This window comes from Equus quagga, chromosome 15 (assembly GCF_021613505.1).
Source record: "Equus quagga isolate Etosha38 chromosome 15, UCLA_HA_Equagga_1.0, whole genome shotgun sequence".
Lineage (NCBI taxonomy): Eukaryota > Metazoa > Chordata > Mammalia > Perissodactyla > Equidae > Equus > Equus quagga.
In genome coordinates, this window is record NC_060281.1 from 37,072,883 (window position 1) to 37,095,841 (window position 22,959).

Here is a 22,959-nt window from a genome sequence, read left to right on the forward strand (position 1 = left end):
TAACAAAGAGATCTGACCCTCAGAAGAAACAGACAATTCAGGGAACAGAAGAAAACTTTAAATAGATGAGCTGGGGAATGAATGCTGAAGACTTGCTTGGCAGATTGCTTCTAGGCAAATGAGTATATAAGTATTTAATCCATGCTGCCCTAAACAGAAATGATGGATTAATATACACAAGGAAATAAAAGACACACATAGGCTAAAATATTCTATGGATCTCTATTGATCAGAAACAGAATAAAAATGCAAAACAGTGAGCAGGGCCAAAGTTGCAGACTTGATGGATAGGCCTGCTGGGCTAAGGATGCCAAGGGCACAGGCCCAGCTTTGCAGCTAGGAGCTGACTCCAGTCATCTACTTGATTTGAGATTGGTGTTGCCGTATCCCTGATATTACTGCAGAGTGGTGACTCTAAACTGCTATTATGAGATCTGGCTTTGATCTAGGGAGTCCCATGGTCCAGATGGAAGCAGCTTTAAATCAAATCCAGGGTGGGAGGTGGTAGTGAGTAGAGAGAGGAAGGGAAGGTACATAGGTGTATACATTGACGCAAAGTCATAAAAGTTTGAGATAGGGATTGACCAAAAGGAGAGAGAAGCTGGAAACAGAGAATAGCCTATTCCATTGATAACAGCTTCAAGTGGAAGGTGGGGGAAGACTGGATCCAAGGATGTTGTTTGGGGAAGTATTATATAGGGTCGATGAGCCAGAGAGTTAGGCAAACACGAGTGACAAAAGGCATGGGAAAGAATCTCAGGAAAGTAATGCAAAGAACCAAAAGAAAAGACAGAAGAAAGATAGGGTGACAGCAGGTGGGATGGCGGGGCACCTGTTGGGATTCAATGTGGAGTGAGTAGGGAGTGGTTAAAGGCCAGGAAGGGATGAGAAGAAATGCGAAGATTCTTATAAGTCCAACTAAACTATACAACAAGAAGCAGAAGCTCTGAGGATGATGCTTCCCAAACACGGCAATGGCACCTTGGCTGACTCAGGGGAACTGGAATTCTGATGAGAGCTGTGTAATCCCATGCCAATTTGGTCCAAGTGGATATAACAGAATATTCTGTTTGATTTCAGCATTAAAAATATACACTAAGGACTATAAGAAGAGGGCCTATGTTAGCAGGGAAAATGAGAGGATTTCTCTTATAACCACTTTCAAGTGGGATTTTTTGGATAGGATGGTTCTGAGAAGAGCTCTGAAATAAGGAATAAAATAATCAAATTAATTATAATTGACAAACAGAAAAGCACATGGGGAGGTACAGTTAAGTAACATCATTATTTCTTCTGTAGGTTTTGTAGATACCCCTTATCAGACTAAGAAATCTCCTTCAATTACCTAATTTGCTAATTTAAAAAATTATGAATGGATATTAAATTTTATCAAACACTTTTTCTAAAGTTATTGAATGATTGTACCGTTTTTCTCCTTTAACATGTTAGTGTGAATTACACTGATTTGCTAATGTTAATCCATGCTTGCAATCCAACTTGGTCATCATGAATGTCACCCTTCCAATATTTTGGAAGGATTCAATTTAATATTTGGTTTAGGACTTTCGTAACCGTGTTCATGAATAAGACTGTCAGAGTCAGGTTTTGAATCGAAGATAAGCAAGCCTCATAAAATGAGTGGAGTGTAACCTTATCTTTGTTGTCTGGAAAGGATTATATAAGATAGGAATTATTTATTCCTTGAATGTTTGGTAGAACTCTAGTGAAACCATCTGGACCTGAGATTTTCCTTTTCCTTCTTAAATTCAACTCTCTATGCAATTGCCATTGGATGTTATTAACAATATCACCAATTTCCAAGTTACACAGTCTTGAGAGACCTCCTTGATTTACCCTGATGAAATTTGGAGATAAAGGAGAAATCATCAGAGCCAGCAGATTTCTCCTTTAAAATGTTGCTCTTTTCCATTAATATAACCAGCATCCTTGGTTTTAATTACCTCATACCTACATGATTGCAGCCTTGAGACAGTCTTCCTAACTCTAGTCCATCCCAGATATGGTTAATAGATTCATGTTCTTTAAATATCGTTACCCTTCCCCCAGTCACTGACCCTGAGTAGCTCATTATTGCTTACTAAAACAAATGTAAACTTCTCTGTTTGCCTTTTATTTTTTAACAATTAAAACATGATAAACATTAGAATCTAGATGTATATAAAGTCAAATCTGACATCTCCTCTACCCTCAAATGTTATTACCTAGAGTGTTGGGAAACAATTCTCCAAGAATCTCTCACATTTCTCCAAGTCTTCTGTCAGATTTTCTTTCAGATTATCTTTTCAAATATGTTTGTATCTCCTTTTGGAGCAGATTTGTTTCCCTACCAGGATAATTAAGATAATGTCTCACTCTGGAGAAAGGTTGGGCAAAGATTTAGTTTTCCTAAGCTTGGGGTTCCTCTGCTAGGATGCAAACCCATTGTATGAGCAGCATCCACCTGGGGCCAACCACATCACCCCTGTGGGCTTGAGGACAAGGGGAACATGAAGCTCATGATGCCTCTGTCATTAAATAAAGTGCTTTGTCTCTAACACAGGAATCTAGTGACTTCTGCCAGTATCCATGAAACTGTGGCAAGTTAAATTTTTAGCTTGTAAATAGAATAAAATCTTCACAATTCTTAATATGGGGCAATCATTGTTAAGTTTGGAGTGTATCTTTTTCCTTTACATGCACAAGTGACACACATAATTACTCACATCTTTATATACAACAATTTTCTTCCAAGAAAAATGGAATATATGTTGTCCTGACAGTGCTTTTTTCAATGATAATTTATCATTTTAATGGCTGAATAGTATTCCATAATGGGATATGGCATATGTAATTATTCCCCTATTGTTAGACATTTGTTTTTTTTTCTTTCCACTATTAGCAATCCTGTCTGCCTTTTATTGTCTAGAATGAACCTCTCTTTCCCATAATCACTGTCACATTTCTCCAGTACTTGCAAGTCAAAGGACTTGTCTCATTGCTCCCTACTCAATATAAACACTGGTCTATTACTCTACTAAAGGTCTCTCTCTTCTCAGGATTTTATCATTCTGTTTGGCACTCATCACATTCTGTCATTACTTGCTATTGTTACATTTGCTCTTCAAACAGACTATAAGCTTCCTTAGCTTAGGTGTCTAATATTTATTCTGAGATCTCCCTCCCACTTCCAGTACTTGGTGGCCCTTGAAATATGCAGATGTGCCATATATTTCTGATAGGAAAAGTGGTTTGACTTGTTTTGCCAACTAGCTAAATTTAGTCAGTTTGGTTCACCTTGCCACTCCCGTTCTTTATTTTTTTTTTTTTTTTGAGGAAGACTAGCCCTGAGCTAACTACTGCCAGTCCTCTTCTTTTTTTGCTGAGGAAGCTTGGCCCTGAGCTTGAGCTCACATCCATGCCCATCTTCCTCTACTTTCTATGTAGGACGCCTACCACAGCATAGCTTGCCAAGCGGTGCCATGTCTGCCCCGGGATCCAGACCAGTGAACCCCTGGCGGCTGAGAAGCAGAATGTGCGAACTAAACTGCTGCGCCACCAGGCCTGCTCCTCTGTTCTATTTTTAATTCCTTCCCCTAGATCTGTCTGCATTCACCCAAGTAAGTACTTATCAAGAGCCTACCCCTTTTAGGTACCAAGTGAGGAGAAACTGCTGCGATGAGTACCTCTCTGAAACTCACAGTGATCGTCAATCTTTAGCATTCTTCTTGGTTTCTCCCCCACTCAAGTCCTGCACTTTTCTTCACACGAGCTCCAGAAAAGTGACAGTAAATGAGTCCCATCTGACATGAAGGAGAGAGACAGCAGATTCTGGGGAGCGGAGGGAAAAGTCTAAAGACTGCTTTTCTACATGCACTCTCACTTAACCGTCACAACCACTCCATGAAATAGGCACTATGTTATTATCCTTATTTAACGCAAACGAGGAAACCGAGGCTTATAGAGGTTAAAAAAATTGCCCTTGGTCCTAACTGGAGAGCGGTGGAGCCAGAATTTGAATCCCGGTTTAAAGGATTCTAGCGCCAGTACTCTTCGCCCATTTCATTTTCCCCAAGGATCAGAGAAGTTTAAACAGAGGCCAATTTTCGTCTTTCTTAGGCCACAAAGTCCTGGCAGATCGAAGCGAGCAGGTACAGTCGGTGAACCTGAGACGTGAGCGGAGGGACGCTCCTCGCGCCCTTCCCCAGCCCGCCCCTGCCCGGAGCCTGAGGCGCCGCCCGGCCGGCCGGACTGCAGCGGCAGAAGCCTTCTTTGCCCGCCCGCGGCCGCTCGGGTCTCTGCTGAGGCGGCGGCTCCGTACAGCCCCTCCTCCACCCGGAGGCCCCTAAGGTCTCGGCCCACTCCGTGCCTGGGCCCGCCGGACCCGCGCTCTGGGAAGCCGCAGACTGCGGTTGACAGCTGTGCGGAGGGCCCGGATAGGAAGCTGCAGGCCGCGGCAGAAGCCTGTTCCCAAAGTCACTGTCGGGCCTCTCGTGGAATCCTGGAGGTTTCCGCAGCTCCTCGGTTGATGCGCTTTGCGAGAATGCCGCTGTAGCGGTCCACCGCGTCCGAACCGCTCCGGGACAGTGCGTTCCCGGACGCCCCCAAACAGGTCTCCTCTTCCTCCACGTGGGGGCGCTGCGCCTCTTTCCAGGGGGGAACCCAGTGTTTCTGGACCAGGGAAAGACCGGCGCCCTTTTTCAGAGCTCTCGCGGCTCCTAATCACTTCCGGTTGCTAACGGTTCCAGAGCGCCCCGGGCTGGGGAAGGGGTTTGCGGCCCGGTGCTAGAGCGGCGGTGTGCGCTGGGCCCGGAGTCAGGAGCCGGAGGCGGTCGGGAGAGAAGGGCTGGCGGGTGAGTGTCGGAGTGAGGGCGCCAGGTGTGGTGGTCTCCGCCAGTGTGACAGGCGGGACCGTCCTGGGTGGGATTGGGGTTAGCTATTTAGGGAGCAGTTCAGAATTGTAGTAATTGTTAACATTACGGGTCTTATTTTGAAACACAACAGCCACAACGCAGTGAATTCATGAAGATCAAATACCAGTTAACTGATTTAAACAGCTTTGAGGGAAAGAAAATGCTGAACATGATGCTAACGAAAAGACCTGACACCGCTAATGGTCGCGGCTGATACTTAGTGTGTGCCAAGCACCTCCCGGACCTTATGTTATGCCAGGTTCCCCTTAATCCAGATCTTGAGACACAGTGACCTACTTTCAGTTCCCGTAACACATCAGATTCATTCCTCCTTTAAAGACTGCACTAGCTGTTGCCTTTGCATGCCCTTCTGCAGAACTTCCCAAAGCTGAACATTTATATTTCAGTTAGAACGTCAGCTCCCCAGAAAAGCCTTTTCTGACTACTTGTGGTAGTCATTCGGTCACTGTTTCATTTCAACTCATTGTTTGTATTCTACATACCACTTACTCCTATTTGCTATTCGTCTTGTTTGTTTGTCTTCCTTTATAATGTAGGCTTATAAGAGCAGGGATCTTGTTCCCTGCGGTATTCCCGGTACCTAGAGGAAGGGCTTGGCACATAGCAGCACTCAATAAATACATGTTGAATGAATGAATGAGAACTAGGTAAAAAGTCGTTGGAATCATAGAACTTAGCCTCACAGAACTGAGCTGGTTTGGAACATAGAGAATGGCTTGGAAGAGAATGGCACAGAGAAAGGATGAGAAGATCTTGATCAGTGCTGTCCAATAAATAGGAACATAATGTGATCAACTTAAGTAATTTTAAGTTTTCTAGTAGCCACATTAAAAAGATGAAATTAATTTTAATAATATATTTTACTTAAATCAGCATATGCAAAATATTATTTTAACATCTAATCAATATAAAATTAATGAAATATTTTGCATTCCTTTTTTCATACTAAGTCTTTGAAAGCCAGTGTTTATACTTATTGCATGTCTCAATTCAGATACTAAATTTTCATTGAAAATACTTTAGATTGAGATTACATAAAATATGAAATGGAAAAAGTAGATTTATATATCCACATTACTCTGAACATACTTAAAGGTTTCCCAATAATTGAATTGAGTATCAGTTTTTTAATTTAATTAAAATTAAATAAAATTAAAAATATAGTTCTTCAACTGCATAGCCACATTTCAGGTGCTCAACAGCCACATGTAACTGGTGGCTACTGTATTGGACAGTGCAGATCTAGATCAAGGATAGTGTCTATTCATGGTTGGGTCTAAGGGCAAAGGAGAGGGTAGCACCAGAAGTATGGCATGGTGGGGCTGGCCCCGTGGCCGAGTGGTTAGGTCCGCGCGCTCTGCTTCGGTGGCCCAGGGTTCGGATCCTGGGCGCCAACATGGCACTGCTCGGTAGGCCATGTTGAGGTGGCATCCCACATGCTACAACTAGAGGGACCCACAACTAAAATATACAACTATGTGCTGGGGGCATTTGGGGAGAAAAAAGCAGAAAAAAAAAAAGAAGATTGGCAACAGTTGTTAGCTCAGGTGCCAATCTTTAAAAGAAAAAAAGTACAGCATGGAGGGAAGAGGAAGGTCTAAAGGCAGCGTGAGCTCTTTATGCAAGTCGTTTCTGAGGACAGATTTCTCGGGGCCTCAAAGTAAACGAGGTGTGGCTTCCTACAGTAGACTGCCTTCTCTAGCGTGATTGCTGCATAGACTTCAGGTACTCTGGAGATCATTTTGTGGGCTAGGAAAAGGGACTAGCAGTGCTGGTCATACGTGCCATTTCTCAGTAGAATCTTATTGTATATATTGTGGAACAGTCATGGAAATCAGAATCAGATAATTTTCCTATAGAGCAGTGGTTCTTAACTGGGAGTGATTTTGCTCCTCAGGGGACATTTTCCTCCCCCCCCAACACACACACTTGTGACAAGTTTTTGCTTGTCACAATGGAGGATGGTAGTGGCATCTAGAGGGTAGAGGCCAGGGTTACTGCTAAACATCCTGCAACAGAAGACAGCCCCTCACAACAAGGAATTGTCTGGCTAAAAATGTCATTAGAACTAAGGTTGAGAAACCGTGCTCTAGAGGATTTAAGAAAGACTGAGATAGCTATTAGAACCTCAGTTTAACTTCTTGTGATATTACTAAGAGGAGAACAAGTTGTTTTGAAGCATTTCAAAGTTTCTAGTTGTGTTTTCACTGTTGATGGAGTTTTTGATTAGACTATAAAGAAATAATTTCAGGCACAGGATGAGAATGTAGGCCCATTCATTAAAGATAAGAAAAATAATATGTGCTGTGCACATAAGACTCAATACATCTGGGGATAAGGAGCTGATCTGTTCACCTTTGTATGGCTTGTATCATATGACCCAACTGTCTCAAATATGATGGATGTAATATAATATCAGAATTACTTGTCACTTTCTTCTCTTTCCCTATCACCATCTCTTATTTTATCTTTGTTCCTTTCCCTATATCCTTGTTCCTTTCTATTATTCTCTTTTCTTTCCATCCTTTTCTCTTCTGTTTTCTCCCTCTTCACCAATACGCACACATAACTCCTACAACCCCTCCTCCCCAACACTCATCTGTTTCCTCCCTTTATAGCTGTTGGCTCCTCATTCCAAATTACCAGGTCATCACCATTGCCTGTGTCTGAGAGCTGCCCCTTTCAATCACTATTGTCCCCTGAGGAGCAAAATCACTCCCAGTTAAGAACCACTGCTCTATAGGAAAATTATCTGATTCTGATTTCCATGACTGTTCCACAATATATACATATATATTTGTTCCTGAAAAGTACAAACTACAAGTTCTTGCCTTCCTCCAAAAAGAGGGAGGAGCAACACATATGTTTCTGACATAACTGTTTGTGAAACTGCCTTCCATTTTCAGGGTTCTTTTAGAGCGGGTGCTGTCAATCCCAGGATGTCTCTCTGCTAGGACCCCGTGGTTCTGATTACAATGTCTAACATAGTACATCTTCTCTTCCAATAACTGGCTGTGATGGAACTCGGAGCTCTTCTTTCTAACTGATTGCATCTTCACCATTTTTTTTCTACGGGTTTCTACGGACTTCCTGGTACATTGCCTGCTTCTTCATAGTACTAGCAACTACTTAGATCTTCTTTAATCTCATGCTTCCTTTGCCTTATGCCTGCAGTTATCCCGGGTCCCTCTGGACTTTCTTGTCTATACCACTCCAGGCTATCTCTGGCCCCATATCTTTCTGTACCTCCCTGACTCTTATCATTGCCCCTCTGGTCAACATCAGATGGTGGACACTATGACGGAAATTTGGAATCAACACTAAACCTAAAAAGGGTAGCATCGTCTCTATGCTCCAAACTACTCTTCACTCAGCATTGGAGGGTATACAGCTAAGACTAGAACAATTCTTTGTATAAAACAGGTATTCAAAACTACTACCTGAATAGAATATTCTGTCATACAGAGGATGATAGAAGAAAATCAGTCGTCATGTCTTTACCAATTTTAGGAAACCTAATATTGTGCTAGCCTCTCTAAATTCAAGGAAGGATAAGAGCAGAAACATGAGTTTCCCGTTTAAAGATTGTGAACAGCTTCTATGCATGACAGTGTTTCTCAGCAAGACTAAAGATAAAGGGGGAAAAACTATCATTCAGTAAGCACCTAACTTTATTTTTTTAAATAAGGATGTTTCTAATACTGAAGATTTAATACTTTACTTTTCTCTTCATGACCATTAAAAAATCTTTTGGGGGGCCGGCCCTGTGGCGTAGTGGTTAAGTTTGGTGTGCTTTGCTTCAGTGGCCTGGGTGCGGACCTACAGTACTTGTCAGCCATGGTGTGGTGGCAACCCACATATAAAGTGGAAGAAGACTGGCACAGACATTAGCTCAGGGCTAAACTTCCTCAGCAAAAAGAGACAAAAAAAAAAAATCTTTGGCTTCAAATGCTGTGAAATATTGTTCAGATAATTATAAATCATAAAAACAAGTATGTGTGAAACTTATTTTAAAAATTTGTATCAGTTGATATACACGTTAAAAGTAAACACATTTTATTTTTTAAGGAGCATTATGTTCAAAAGACATCAAAGCTCAGTTTATGGTGTTATGAGAAATGATTTAAGATTCATCTTCCAATAGTAGTAGACACAAAAATGATTCTGCTGGTTTTCCTAATCTCAAACAATGTGAAAGCAAGTATGTGCAATTAATGTCTTCAATAAGAGATCAGATCACTTCCTGATTGTTTTGGTGATGGCTATTGCTAGAACCAGTGGTTCATGGCAGTCTGATGGTGGCATAAATTTGAATGTGTTGGGCCTTTGGCCACAATTCCTGTCATGCTATAAAATTCTCTAACTAGGGATGTAAAATCGTTGCAAATACAGGAAATGCTACGGGATATAAAACTGTTGCAAATACATGAAACGCTGGTACATTCCGAAGCCAAAAAGAAAAAAATTGGATTGTTCACTATCTTAAAGTATTGGTGCCCTGAGAGTCCCAGTGTCTCATTAGTATAGGGTATCTGACAGGGGATGCTCCCTTGTAAAGGTAATTCCACTCTTTTTATACAGATGAGCTAGTAATTTAAGCTTTCAATTTAGATTATTAGGTTATTGTATTTACTTCATAATCATCTTCCTCCAATTATAATATGCTTCTTTTTTAAGGCTGAAAAAGTACCATAAAGTTATTATTACTAAATTATTTTCTTTTAGGGTGTTTGTATTTTATCTCCTCTTGTTATTGCACCCTCCTCAGGTGTCTCTTGTTACCTTCCTGAACTCAGAATCACACAGTATCAAAGGTGGAAGGTACTGTGCCAGTGATCAATTTGGACAGCAATGTCCTTTATAACTTAATGCAATGGTAAAAATGGTCTATAATCTGTGCTGTCCAATACAGTAGCTACTAGCTACATGTGGCTATGGAGCACTTGAAACATGACTTATGTCACTAAGGAAGTGAATTTTCCATCTTATTTGGGTTAATTTAAGTTTAAGTTTATATAGCCACATGTGGGGACTGGCTGCCATATTGGACAGTGCAGTTCTAGACCGACCTCTCCCCCTCTCCCTCAGTTTACAATGACCTGAAATTCAGAAGAGATTTATCCACAGTTACAAATCCATAACACACTCTATTACCCCCCTTCCCAGCAGCTCCTACTTATCATTTACTGCTTTCCTTTCCACTTTAGTGTTTTCCTTAGCCTCCTGCCTTTTCTGATGGTTTCCTCTTTTTTATCATTGGCAAACAAAAAATTCCACAAAATGATATACCCCCTACTTTAAATAAAAAAAGGATAAATATTTAGGCCATTATATCAGTAATGATGGAAAACAAAGTGTTGTTCTAGCTCTTAATTTTCATCCACTTTAACTTAAAACAACACACCTGGTGGGCCTCTATTATATCATCTGCACTTTACAGAAGGGGAAAATGAAGGCAGAAAAAAATTTCAATGTCTTGCCTCAAGTCATACACTGAATGGTCAAGTAAAAAGGAGCCAGAGCTGAGAGGTAGAATTCATTATCTTTCAATGAGGAAACATGGTTATCTTGGGCTGCAAGGGAGCAGTGTTGTCAATGGACAAGGCTTTCTGAAATAACTCAATTCTTCCCAGGAAACTGAACTAATTTAGAAATAAAATGAAATTTTACTCAGGAAGATTCTCTGGTGCCAGAGAAATTTTTAATGTTGATTGAAGCTTTGCATACATTCAGGATACTCATAAGGTCTCTAAGGTAGATTCTCTTATAACTAATTAGGCCTGAGCATCTAAAGAACTTATTTCCACCATATTAGTAGAGCTTATTTGCTGTATGAATTCTTTGATGTCTAATAAGGGCTGAACTTACTCGGAAGGGCCTCCCACACTCATTACATTCATAGGGTTTTTCACCTGTGTGGATTCTCTGATGCTGAATAAGACCTGTGCGCCCACTAAAATCTTTCCCACATTCTTTACATTTAAAAGGTTTCACTCCAGTGTGTACTCTATGATGTCCAATGAGATGTGAGCGTTGAATGAAGGCTTTTCCACATTCATCACATTTATAAGGCTTCTCTCCAGTGTGAGTTCTCCTGTGTTTACTAAGGTCTGAGCTATGACTGAAACTTTTCCCACAGTCATCACATTTATAGCGTCTTCTTTCCCTCTGTTGCCACTCTAATCTGCCCTCACTTTCAACAGCATCTTTGGATTCGGGATACTGAGAAATGTCTTTGTTGAGTCTGTCATTTATCTTCCCAAGGAATTCCATGTGTTTGAGCATATCTTCCTTTTGGGACAACTCTTCATTCTTAGTCTTGGTTTCATCACCTGTAACAAACAAACAGTATACAAACAGGTCCTATTCTAGGTTTGAGAAGCAAAAAGCCTCTGGAAGAAAGAACATGTAAATGTTATAAAGGTTATAAAAAAATGAAAAGTCACATACAATGCACAAATCAGATATTTGGCACCATGGAAATATATATTGATAATACAGGGAAGAAATTAAGAAGAGGCTGATAAGGAAGATAGCAGCAGGATACATTATTTGGGAATATAATAAGAGAGAAAAAGGCAAAAAATGTGGATCCAGTGTTACCTGGCAATCCTGTGCAAAAGGCAGAGTGGTAAATGGTAAATGGGCACTATAGATATGCCAAGGATAATTAAGAGGGATAAACAGGGAGATTAGAGAACAGAGATGAGGAGGAAGGAAAAAGTTTGGAGGGAACATGCAGGGGCCTGAAACAGGTGGTAAGTGGGAGTAAAATTGAGTAAAAGTGACTGGAGAAGATAATGGGATCAGGGAACCTGAGAGGAATGCAATGAGTAGGAACCATCAAAGGAGGGAAGCATGTATGAAGAATAATAATTAGTTAAAAGAAGAGTGAGAACATGCAGGGCAGGATAAATAGAGGAAGGAAGATAAGCCGGAAGTGTCAGTGGATGGTCTGGTGTATGTGCTGAGTTGAATCCTTTTTTCTGGAACTGATGCCTCGCTATCTCTCCTGTCTAGATCCTACAAACTTTATCGTGCATCAGAATCACCTGAATGGCTTATTAAAACACAAATAGCTGGGGTGCTCACCCCCAGAGACTCTGAATTGGTAAGGCTGGAGTAGAGCCCAAGAATTCGCATTTATAACAAGTTTCCTGGTGTGATAGATACTGCTGGTCCAGGGACGACACTTTGAGAACCACTGGCCTAGCTGTTATTCAAGATTGATCTCAAATGCTGTCTCCTCTAGAAAGTCTTCCCTCATCTCCCAAACTGGATGTGCGCTCTCCCTCTTCTTGATCCCCATGTCCTCAACCCCATGCATAGCATACAACTTGGCACATAGCAAGTACTCATAGATTTGTTGAATTGAATTCTATAAGAAAATAGCTGTTTTGGTGATTTGGAGGGATAAAAGGTGTCACCTATTTGGCATGCTGAAACCACCATCTCCACAGACCTAGGAATGCCAACTGTGCAATAATCATTTAATTACAGATAGTTTTCAGTGGTTCACTTGGCATGATGGAAGAAGCAACAAGAGCCACCAGAACATTTCAGTGCCTGGTCTAGGTATGGAAAACACTGGCTCTGGCCTATCTGAGTGCTATGAATTTCACTCTTCATTGTCATCACCATATCCCCTTCCTACCAAATCTTCCTGAATTACCTTCCTCCTTACAAACATTTTTTAACAGGCAACAGACTTTCTCAAAGTTTGGCTATTTGCTCTAAGATGATATTGTTTTGGAATCTACATGCCACATTATCTCTGGCTAGAAATTATAAGGTCTAGAGCCAGAACATCCAGATTCTAGTCCTGGCTCTGCTGATAGTTTTTAAATTTTGGCAGATGATAACCATTTTGGTTTCCTTATCACCACAGTGCCCTCCTCCGTGCCTGTTGTTTGATCAGATGAGGGAATCTATGATAAAGCATTTGTAAAAGTATAGTGTGACCCAAGTATTGCTAAGTTAGTAGGGTAGTAATCATCAAGCAAATTATGGAAATCAGAGGCACCCCATACCATTACGAAGTGTTCTCAAACATCAACCTAATTGGCTCAACAGCTTCTTTTACATACTGGAGTCACTGCTGGTTGGCTTTCCTGTGGCTTATTGATGAAAGTGAATATTAAAAAAAACACAAAACACAAAGAGTTGTCACCAATGGTCACTTCACTGCCTTCACAGTCCTTAAGATGAGTCTCTCTCCCACAACTTCAGGAGAAAGCTGGAGAAAAATCTCTCACCAGGACATTAAAAGACTTTTTTTTTTTTGAAATACAGAGTCAGTTTTCCTTGGTCAGCAATTCAAATTATAACCCTCTCCCTTAGATCTGTGATTGAACAATGTAAAGAGTATTATATGGAAACTGTCAAATGTGACCTTTTCTCATCTCAGGGACTGCAGTCTACTTCTTGGCCAACTGGGGTTTCAGGGCCTTGTTGATGTGTCTCTTCCAAGTGCCAGCTAGTGCCAGGCTAATAGGATTGCAAGAGACCTTGTTTCAGAACCAACAAAATTAGGAATATTTGGTTCTAGCATCTTCTGCCAGAGCTGTTCTTCCAATGTTATTTTGGCACATGTAATACCAAGAGTCCTTATCAGTTACAATTCCAGATAAGTCCAGTCCTGCTGGTCACTGAGATGAGGATAAGTCCACAAAGACCATTTGATTACTGTGTGTATGACTTGCTTGACAGTCTAAGGGGAGAAAGGACAAAGTTAAATAACGAGTGAAGTGAAATTGGAACAGAGTTAAGGAGACTATCACTCATTGCTAGTGGAGAGAGTCAGTGTTGTGGGTTAGTAGATTAGCATGTCCAAAAAGTTCCCTTTGAAATACTTCAGAATGTTACACAGAATTGCAAGATACTCAGCTCTCCAAGTTCTTCTGTCATATGTAAAGATAATTCTGTATTAAGTGACTACTATTACAATTCCCAGTTATATTTATAGAGACGAGTCCCGTTACCCTAGCCAACAGCTAATACTATACAATCTTGCTGGTATGGATACAATGAATTTTTTTAAACAAATACTGCATAAAAAAGAGACTAACAATAAATTTATTTTTAAAAGATACTGGCTTTTTGGTACATTATCCTGATGGCTATTGAGAACTGTTTTGGACTAGCAGGCAGGAGCGCCAGGTTTTGATTGTAATCTCACCTCTGCCTCTAACTTCTATGGAAACTTGGACAAGGCAAGTCCCATACCACTGTGGGTATGCTTCCTCAACTGTAAAATGAGGATTTAGACCAGATATTACATGCTTTTAATAAAGTTGAGAGGCACTTTTTGAAATGTATGTATTGTGATTTATGCAGGGTTTTTTTTGGGGGGGTGGGTATTGTTTTGGTGGGTTTTGTTTGTGTTTTGCTTGTCTATTTCTTGTGGTGGTGGGGACACAGATAAAAATTATGTAAAGTTGCTGGTGGTGTACCTTAGAAAAATAGTCCTATTTATACTGTTCAATGTAGACAAAATGGACTTCCCTAAGAATTCTCAGGCCTCACAGGATAGCTAGATTTCATTAAGCATCTTTCAGTAGACTAGGTTAAGAAAAGACTATTTATATTTTAACTGTATGGTATTCCCTTGAAAAGTTAGCAGCACATGTGTAAGCCTGTACAATTTTAGGTATAGGAGGAGTGCATTTTTCTGGACTTAGGCTAACAGGAAACAGAGTGAAAATAGTCCAGAAGTGTTTATAAAAAAACAAGGAAAGACCATCTAGAATTTAAAGTTTTGCCCAAACCATTAGTCATAATCAGTACTTTTCTGTGTTCTACATGGTAAAATTAATTTAGCATGTTGACATGTTAAATTATTATTGTGACCTATTTTACGAGCCTATGTCCTGTCTCCTCCCAAAGGTGGAGAGAGAAGTTTCTTATTTTATGCCTCCTCACAGAAAAGAGGTGAAGACTGTACATAGTTAAGCTTACTAAAGCTTATTAAAATGGTCTGCATCTTTTAGCTTCTGCCTCAAAATATTCTTGCTAAGACTACCATTAACTTCTAAATGCCAAATTCAGTGGACTCTTATCCGTCTTTATCTTGTGTCCTATTAGCATTGGCTACAGCTGACTTCTCCCTTGTCTTCAGTGACACCACCTTCTTTGGCCTCACTTAGCTGTATGATAGTCCCTGCTCTATATCCTTCCAGAATCCTCTTCCTCCACCCAAACTTCAAATGGTAGCATGCCTCAAATTTTGCATGTGGCTCCCTTCTCAGTTTACTTTATACATTCTTTTTGGTCAACTCATCTACACCCATGTCTTCTACCATCTACCCAGCGATGACTCCCAAATTTTAGAACCATATTTTAAACTGCATCGCCTGCTGGATTTTATTTACTTAGATGTTTCACAGGCACTGCAAATCCACATGTATAAAAATTGAATTCACTCTAACTCTTCTTCACACAGATACATCCTTCTTCTCATATTCCTCTCAATTACTGACACTATTATCTACCAAGTTGCCCAAGCCATAAACTCAGATTATATTAAAAATACAGCCCCCCGCCCCGCAATATCCCATCAGATCTGTTCACTGTACTTACTAAATATCTCTTGAATTTTCCCCTTCCTTTCTCTCCAGTCTTATTCTCACTCTGGTTCACCAACCTCTATATTTGAGAGTGGTCTCCTCCCCAAGTCCCTTGTGTTTATCTTTTCTCCCTACTATAGTTGTGTGCTCATTCACTTACAAACTTTGGAAAATAGAGAAGAAGAAAATAAGTCATCTGTGATTTCATTATTTTGAAATAACCTTTGTCTACATTTGGAGATAACCCTTCCAGTCTTTTCTTTTAAAAAAATGGAATCATGGACAGTGATTTTTAAAAACACAAATCTGTGTCACCCAGTCCTCTATGTAAAATAATGTGGCACCTCCATCTGATAGCATGAAGTTCTGGTATTTAAGAATCTTCACACTAGCCTTTGACTTTCCCTCCCACAAAATTTCTCCATGTCAAAATTAAACTCAGAGCACTTGCTGTTCTTAGAATATGTTATGCTTTTCTTTTACTGTTCTCTCTGCCTGGAATGTTTCCCCTTCCTACCCTTACCATCTCAGCTCAAGCAAACCTACTCTGTGATACCTTTTCAGGCCAGACACAGGGATAGCTATCTTTTTCTCTGTGGCTCACAGTATATTGTAACTGCCCACTTCTCTGCTTCTTGAAGAACTTAAGTGTCTTATCTTTGTGTTTCTTACCTCTAGCATGGTGCCTGGCGTATAGCTGCTACTCCACAGATGTGTAGTGAAAGAGGAATGAATGAACAGAACAGGGGGTCTCAATCTCACCTCTAAAGCCGACCAATAACCAACCCTTCACTTTAAAGCACTAAAAGACTTCTTTAAATTACACATAATTGAATGCTAGGCTTTTCAGATGTAAGCTAGGAATCTCTTAGCTTAAAATAATTTTTCAGATTAGACAAATCATCTGGCAGGGATCTTAGAGAATGAGAGAACCATAATGGTAAAATTTATAGTAGTGAGAATGGAATCCAGAATAGGCCAGAGTATAACATACTGCTCAGGGGAGGCATTATGGACATGAGAGCCTCTAGAGAAAGGACAGGGAGCACTGAAAAGAGTAGAGTTTGGGTAAATTAGGATTTAAAGTTTGTCTGCTTTTTAGTGTAGCCTGGGGATACACTAGACACCCTGGTTTTTAATTAGAGAGCTGATTAGTGGGATGGGGGAGCAAACCACAACCAAAACCCAGTTAACCTGACATGCAGAGAAACCAAAAAAAAAAACACCTGCTATACTTAGTGATTCCTGCTCTCTCTTCCTTACTTCTTTCACCATGGGGGATATTATGCACTGAATTATGGACCCCAAAATTCATATGTTATAGCTGTAACCTCCCAATATGTGACGATATTTGGAAAACGGGCCTTTAAATAGGCAATTAAGGATAAAAGAGGTCATAAGGTTGGGGCCCTAATCCAATAGGACTGGCGTTCATATAAGAGGAAGAGATACCAGGACTTCACGTACATAGAGAAAAGGCCATGTGAAGACACAGTGAGTCTGCAAGCCAAGGAGAGAGGCCTCACCAGAAACCAACCCTATTGGCACCTTTGATCTTGTACTTTCCAGGCTCCAGAACTGTGAGAAAATAAATTTCTGTTGTTTAAGGCACTCTGTGGTATTCTGTTCTGGCAGCCCTAACAGACTAATACAGGGTATCATACAAATTCTCCTGCTCAAAATGGAAATTTAAGGGAATTTGACACTAGAATCATCAGATAGCAACAGACAGAGGTATAAGGTATTATTAACTTGAATGACTATTTAAATCCTACCCCCACCTGTTGGGCCAAATAGCAGCTTTTAAGTCTAATGAAAAACTAAAATATAATTCTTTCCATGATGGGCCAAGGGTAGGAAGGGGAATAAAATCTTCCACGGTGAAGTGGAGGACAAGCAGGAAAACTTGAGAAGGAGAAGATAAAAGTGAGAAAGCTCCTCTCTAACCTGAGGAATCACCTCTTCCCTCATACACACAGAACTCTTGCTCCTTACCATTCCTTTGGGGCGCCCCAGATTCTTGCTCCTGCTGGGTCTTCTTGGGATGGAGCTGGACAGTCAGTGACTCATGTGGCCTTCCCAAGGGGGCCAACTTGTCCAAAAGTGTGTCCTGTCTTTCTGAATTGGCTGGGACCTGGGAACAATGAAGTATGATTGGGCTTGCAAGGTAGATTTTATGAAAGAACTTCAGAGGAAAGATCAAAAGAAGCATCTGCCAGAGACCAGGGACATAGAAAAAGGGTCAAAATTTCATTCGATTGCAAATGGCTATAATGACTTAAAAAGAAGAGACAGAGGCTAATCTCTACAGTTCAGGACACTGGAGAGTGAAATTCAGTGTCTCTTCTCACAGTGATCTGCAGAGGTCCAAGATCATAGTCTTGGGACTTAAAAGGTATCTTAAAAATCATCTAGCCCAACTTCCTCCAAATGGGGGCATTTCTTCTCTAACTGTGTTGTCCAATATGATAGTCACTAGCAAAATGTGGTTATTGAGCACTTGAAATATGGCTAGCACAAACTGAGATACATGAAGCGTAAAATACACACCAAATTTTGAAAACTGAATACAAAGAAAAGAATGTAAAATACTTCATTTTTTATATTGATTAAATATTTTGGGTTAAATAAAATATGTTTAATTTCACTTTTTAAAAAAATGTGGCTACTGGAAAATTTTAATTACATATACATGACTCACATTAGATTTCTATTGGACAGTGTTGTTCTGTAATATCCTTGACATCTACTTGAACCCCAACTTGAATACTCCTATGGAAAGGGAGTTTTTTAAAATAAAGTAGCCTATTTTATTTATAGGTAGCTATGAATGTTAGAAAATTCTTTGTTTTCCTCTGATACCTATTTGCATTCCTGTAACTTCTCACTGATTCTAGTCTTCCAAACTGACATAGAATCAGTCTAGTGTCTCTCTTTACTCAGCCACACTTTAATTATTTGACACTGGCAGTCAGGTGCCTCCCTAAGCCTTGTTCCTCTCCAGGGTAACATATTAAACACCTTCTGGTGTTCTTTCATACGTCTTTTGCTTTGGCCTGGTTCAGACACCCTGATCTCTCACAACCAAATGACTGCCCCCTTCCCACCTGCTTTCGAGGTTCATCAAGCTCTCTCTCCAGATCCTCCAGCACAGTCACCGCCTCCTCTCCAGTCTCTGGATGGTGCGCCTGCACCCATGCTTGCAGTTCCCTAGGAAGAATGCTCAGGAATTGTTCCAGCACCAGCAGGTCTAAAATCTGCTCCTTGGTGTGGTATTCTGGCCTCAGCCACTGGCGGCAAAGCTCCTGGAGCCGAGTGAGAGCTTCACGGGGGCCAGGTGCATCCTGATAGCAGAGCTTCCTGAAGTGCTGCCTGAAGAGCTCCCTTCTGTGAGGACTGTACTTTTGTGAGATGGAGTGCTGTCCCCAGTAAGGGTCTTCTGCCTTGACTATTAGAAGTCCTTTTTGTTCCTCAGGTTCCAGGGCTGTGGCCATTCTGGGCAGTTTTTCAGGCGATTAATCTCTATCTGGGATTGATTCAAGGAGAATTTCTTAGAATCTTGTCTCAGAGAAAAAGTTGTTACCATAGAGAAATAAAAGCTGCTGTGAACATAAACACACACTAATGAAGGCAAGCAATCAGAGTTGAACAGAAAAAATAGTCTCATAGGAGGCTGTCAAGAACGCTGAAGCAGGGACACGGGTGTGAATCTGTGTTCTACTGTGTAATTTGGAGCAAGTTACTTATCTAGACTAGAGCTACAGATCCTCATTAGTAAAATTATCATGTTTCTCATAGGATTGATGTGTGGATTAAATGAGAACGTATGCAAAGTCCCTGGCGTGGCAGCTGGCACTAGTAAGCACTATATAAACGCTAAGTATTAACAGCTTTGTTAAAAGGCTCTTTCATTCCGCATTCTGAGACGCGAGGGTCCGTCCGATTCAGTGGTTGTGGGGTACGTGCGCCAACCCAGGAAGGGGGTTAGATGGATATCTCCGCAGAGCAAATCGCTTTCACTCCATCCTCTCCCGGAAGGTCGGCCCCAGACCTCTCTTGTAAATCTGCCGGAGGAGGCGGGGAGGGGTTGCTGCTGACAACTATGCCCTGCCCCCTCCTCTGCTCCACCCAGCATGGGGGAGAGACTCACCTCACAAGCGGAGAGGAACAGGTGCGAAAGCTAGAGTCCTTTGGGCAGCACCAAACAAAAGGCTCGACTCAAACCGACCAATCGGCGCCCTGCCCCTGTCAGCCGGGCACTTCCGGGCCACTCTAGGAAGCCTCGCCTCGGTGGCGGCGGCCGGGCTTCCCTCAGCCCTAGCGGGTGGAGGACCTGGTTCCTGTGCGTTTAACTGATGGGGCTGCGGGGCCCGCAAGCACCGCTTCTTTGCTCTTTTTAGAAAACTTTTTCCATCTCAAGATTTTTTTTCGGTTTAATTATTAAGTAATATGAATAATGTATTCACATGGTTCAGTATTTAAAAAGAAGAAATGTCCCCATCTGGTTTTGATAACCAATGTTTTTCGTGACCTATCTAAGTATATATGGTTCTGTAAATATATCACGCAGATATTTATTACCCTCGCTTTTCTCTCCCCTACACAAATGGTAACATTTCTGCACCTTGCTTTTTTCCCTCCTACCAATTGATTTTGGAGATTGTACATAAAGGGCTTCCTCGATCTTGCTCTTTTTTCTTTTTTTAAACAATTGCTTAGTATCCACTTGTTTATATGTGCCATCATTTATTAATAATTACCCCATTGATGGTCATGTAGGTTGTTTCCAGTCTTTCCTTTTTCAAAAGCTGCTGAAATAAATTACTGTGAACATACATCATTTCTCATGTGTAAGGATATATCCATAGGATGTATTCCTAGAAATAATATTACTAGACAGAGTAGGGGCATTTGTACTTTTGTTAGTGCCAAATTACCAGTCATAGAACTTACTAGCGATATTGCTTACCTATACTTGTCAACACAATGTTATAAAATATTTTGATCTTTGCCAATCTGATGGGTGGGAAATGCTTATTTTTTTCTCCTGCTCTCCCTTTCTGACACAAATATTGATTATTCTCTTACTACGCCAGCCACTGTTCTGGAAGCTGGAACTATAGTTTAAAGCAAAATAATGCCCTTGCCTTCGTGGAATTTATAATTTAGCGTGTGTGTGTGTGTGTGAGGTGGGGAGGCAGGCAATAAACAAGAAAAATATAGAGTGTATTAAAATTAATGTGTCCATACCCCTTGAGCTAGCAACTTAATTTCTTGGAATTATCCATGTAGAAATACTTATACAAATGTTTGAACATATATACAAACAACACTGTTTATTTAAATTGGGAAATCCAAATGTCCAACATTTCGGAATTTAAATTTCTATATGTCCAATCATTTTATTTTTTACGATTGTTGCCTATCTTTTTTTTTTTTTTTTATGCTTTATCTCCCCAAATCCCCCCTGGTACATAGTTGTATATCTTTGTTGCAGGTCCTTCTAGTTGTGGCATGTGGGACACTGCCTCAACATGGCCTGAGGAGTGGTGCCATGTCCGCGCCCAGGATCCAAACCAGCGAAACCCTGGGCCTCCGCAGCGGAGTGCGAGAACTTAACCACTCGGCCACGGGGCTGCCCCAATCATTTTAAAAACTAGAAACTAAAAGATGCCAAAGGCATATTGAGTAAAAAAAGTAAATTACAAAACAGTATGATATGATGGTTTTTGTAAAACAATTATCTTAAATATGTTCTCAATGATTATCACTTGGGGTAAACTTACAGAGAACTTGTAATTTATACATCATATATTTCTGTAAAATTTTAATTTTTTACAAAAATTTGCTACTGGTGTAAACAGGAAAAGATAATTGTTTTAAAATCCCATTTATTCTTCACAACCTACAAACAGTTTTCGTTTGGTGGATGTCATCAATATCCCTTTTCCCTGTCTGAAATTCTTTGCCTGACAAATCATCTTGTCAAAGGGTATAACTCCTTTAGGATGAAAATCAGATCCAACTTCTCTGTGCTTCTGAAGGGCAATTATAAATGATCAAGTAAACCTGGTGGAACATTTAGGTAGTGTAGAAATGAATAACTTCCAAGTAAGCTTTAGAAAACTCTCCTCTCTGGGGAGAAAAATTTAGAAAAAGGATAAGCTCTGTCTGCTCTTCTTTCCAACAGAAGTAAATGATCAAAAGCCAGAGCCCCTTCCTTTCACTGTGACATAACGTGTCCCTCATAGCCAACTGAGCAAATTAAAAATCCAGATAATGCTTAACTATTTCCTGCTGCTCGTTTAGTGCATCGTTCACAGTCAGCCTGTTTCTCCCTCCTTATCTAAAGTCTTGTTACAGCAAATTCTCTTATCAGCTTTTCAGACACAAACCCTGCTACAGCCCAGAAAATTCTTCAGGTATGCCCCTGGCTTCAGTTGCTCATCAACTTCAAAGAATCAACTCACCAGAGCCTTGGAGCACCTGGTGGTGGTAACTTGAGTGGTTGCACACCAGACAAAATGAGGCTTCCAGCCACTGTCACAGATCCTGTTATAATCCTAGCCCTGCTCTGGGCTTAGGTATGTCCTTCCTCTACTTGGGTAGAGCCTCTCTGACCTCTTCACTAAGGCATAAGCAGTCTGGTGTATGACAAGCAGGGCCCTCTTCTTCTCCCCTGCTGTCTATATTTTCCAAAACTACCCAAAAAAACCCCCCAAAAACCACTAGTGGACTATTTTAAAAATAACAGTACTTGGTAGGTGTATATTCTCACTTCCTCTCATTAGTTAAAAAGAAAGAAAATAAATGAACTAAGCATTCAACTCAAGAAATTCGAAAAAGAATGAGAAAAAAACCCCAAAGAGAAAGATTAGAAAACAAATAAAGATAAAAGCAGAAGTAAGTGAATTAGAAAATAGAAAAATAATCACATTAATAAATAAATCCAAGAATGAAATCTTTGTATGCAAGCCCATAAAAACAACAAATAAAACAATAAACCTATGGTAAACCTAGTTGAGAGAAATATTAAAAATTATAAATGATAATAGCAGATGAAAATATGCTATCAAAATTTTTTTAAATCTCAATGAAATTGGTGATTTTCTGGGGAAAAAAACCATTAGTTCCAAAATTCATTCAAGAGGTAGAAAAATCTATATAAACCAATCCTAAAGGAAACAACTGAAAAAGTTATCAAAGAATCATCTCCAGAAAGACTTGGATAATTCTGTAGCATTTTCATTTTTTATAAGTACTTACTACATGTGTACGATGGATTCTTTCTAACTTTTCCATCTCAAATGTACAGAGATGTAGAAAGGGGAGAATCACTCCACTTTCATCATCTAAATTAACAGTCACTGTTGACATTTTGTTGTCATTTACTTCCAATGTTTAATATTTTTAATCTATTTTACACAGTTGTGATTGTATTCTAAAAGCACTTTAATAGGCTG

General features: G+C 40.4%; 2 protein-coding genes across 2 annotated transcripts in view; both read right to left on the minus strand.

Annotated features, from left to right (window-relative positions):
• LOC124227079 (uncharacterized) overlaps nt 1-22,959 on the minus strand; it is a 63,518-nt gene that overhangs the window by 27,387 nt on the left and 13,172 nt on the right. Inside the window, 3 exon segments of the mRNA XM_046640985.1 lie at nt 4,164-4,668; nt 4,738-4,933; nt 10,748-11,025. Of these exon segments, the coding sequence (XP_046496941.1) occupies nt 4,164-4,668; nt 4,738-4,933; nt 10,748-11,025 (979 nt within the window).
• Nucleotides 11,205-20,807, minus strand: LOC124226317 (zinc finger and SCAN domain-containing protein 16-like). Its single transcript, XM_046639417.1, has 5 exons — nt 19,647-20,807; nt 18,604-19,022; nt 17,492-17,630; nt 17,023-17,074; nt 11,205-11,263 (listed from the first exon to the last, which is right to left on the minus strand). Exons 2-5 carry the CDS (start codon nt 18,988-18,990, stop codon nt 11,260-11,262), a joined length of 582 nt encoding a protein of 193 aa, XP_046495373.1. The 5' UTR covers nt 18,991-19,022; nt 19,647-20,807; the 3' UTR covers nt 11,205-11,259.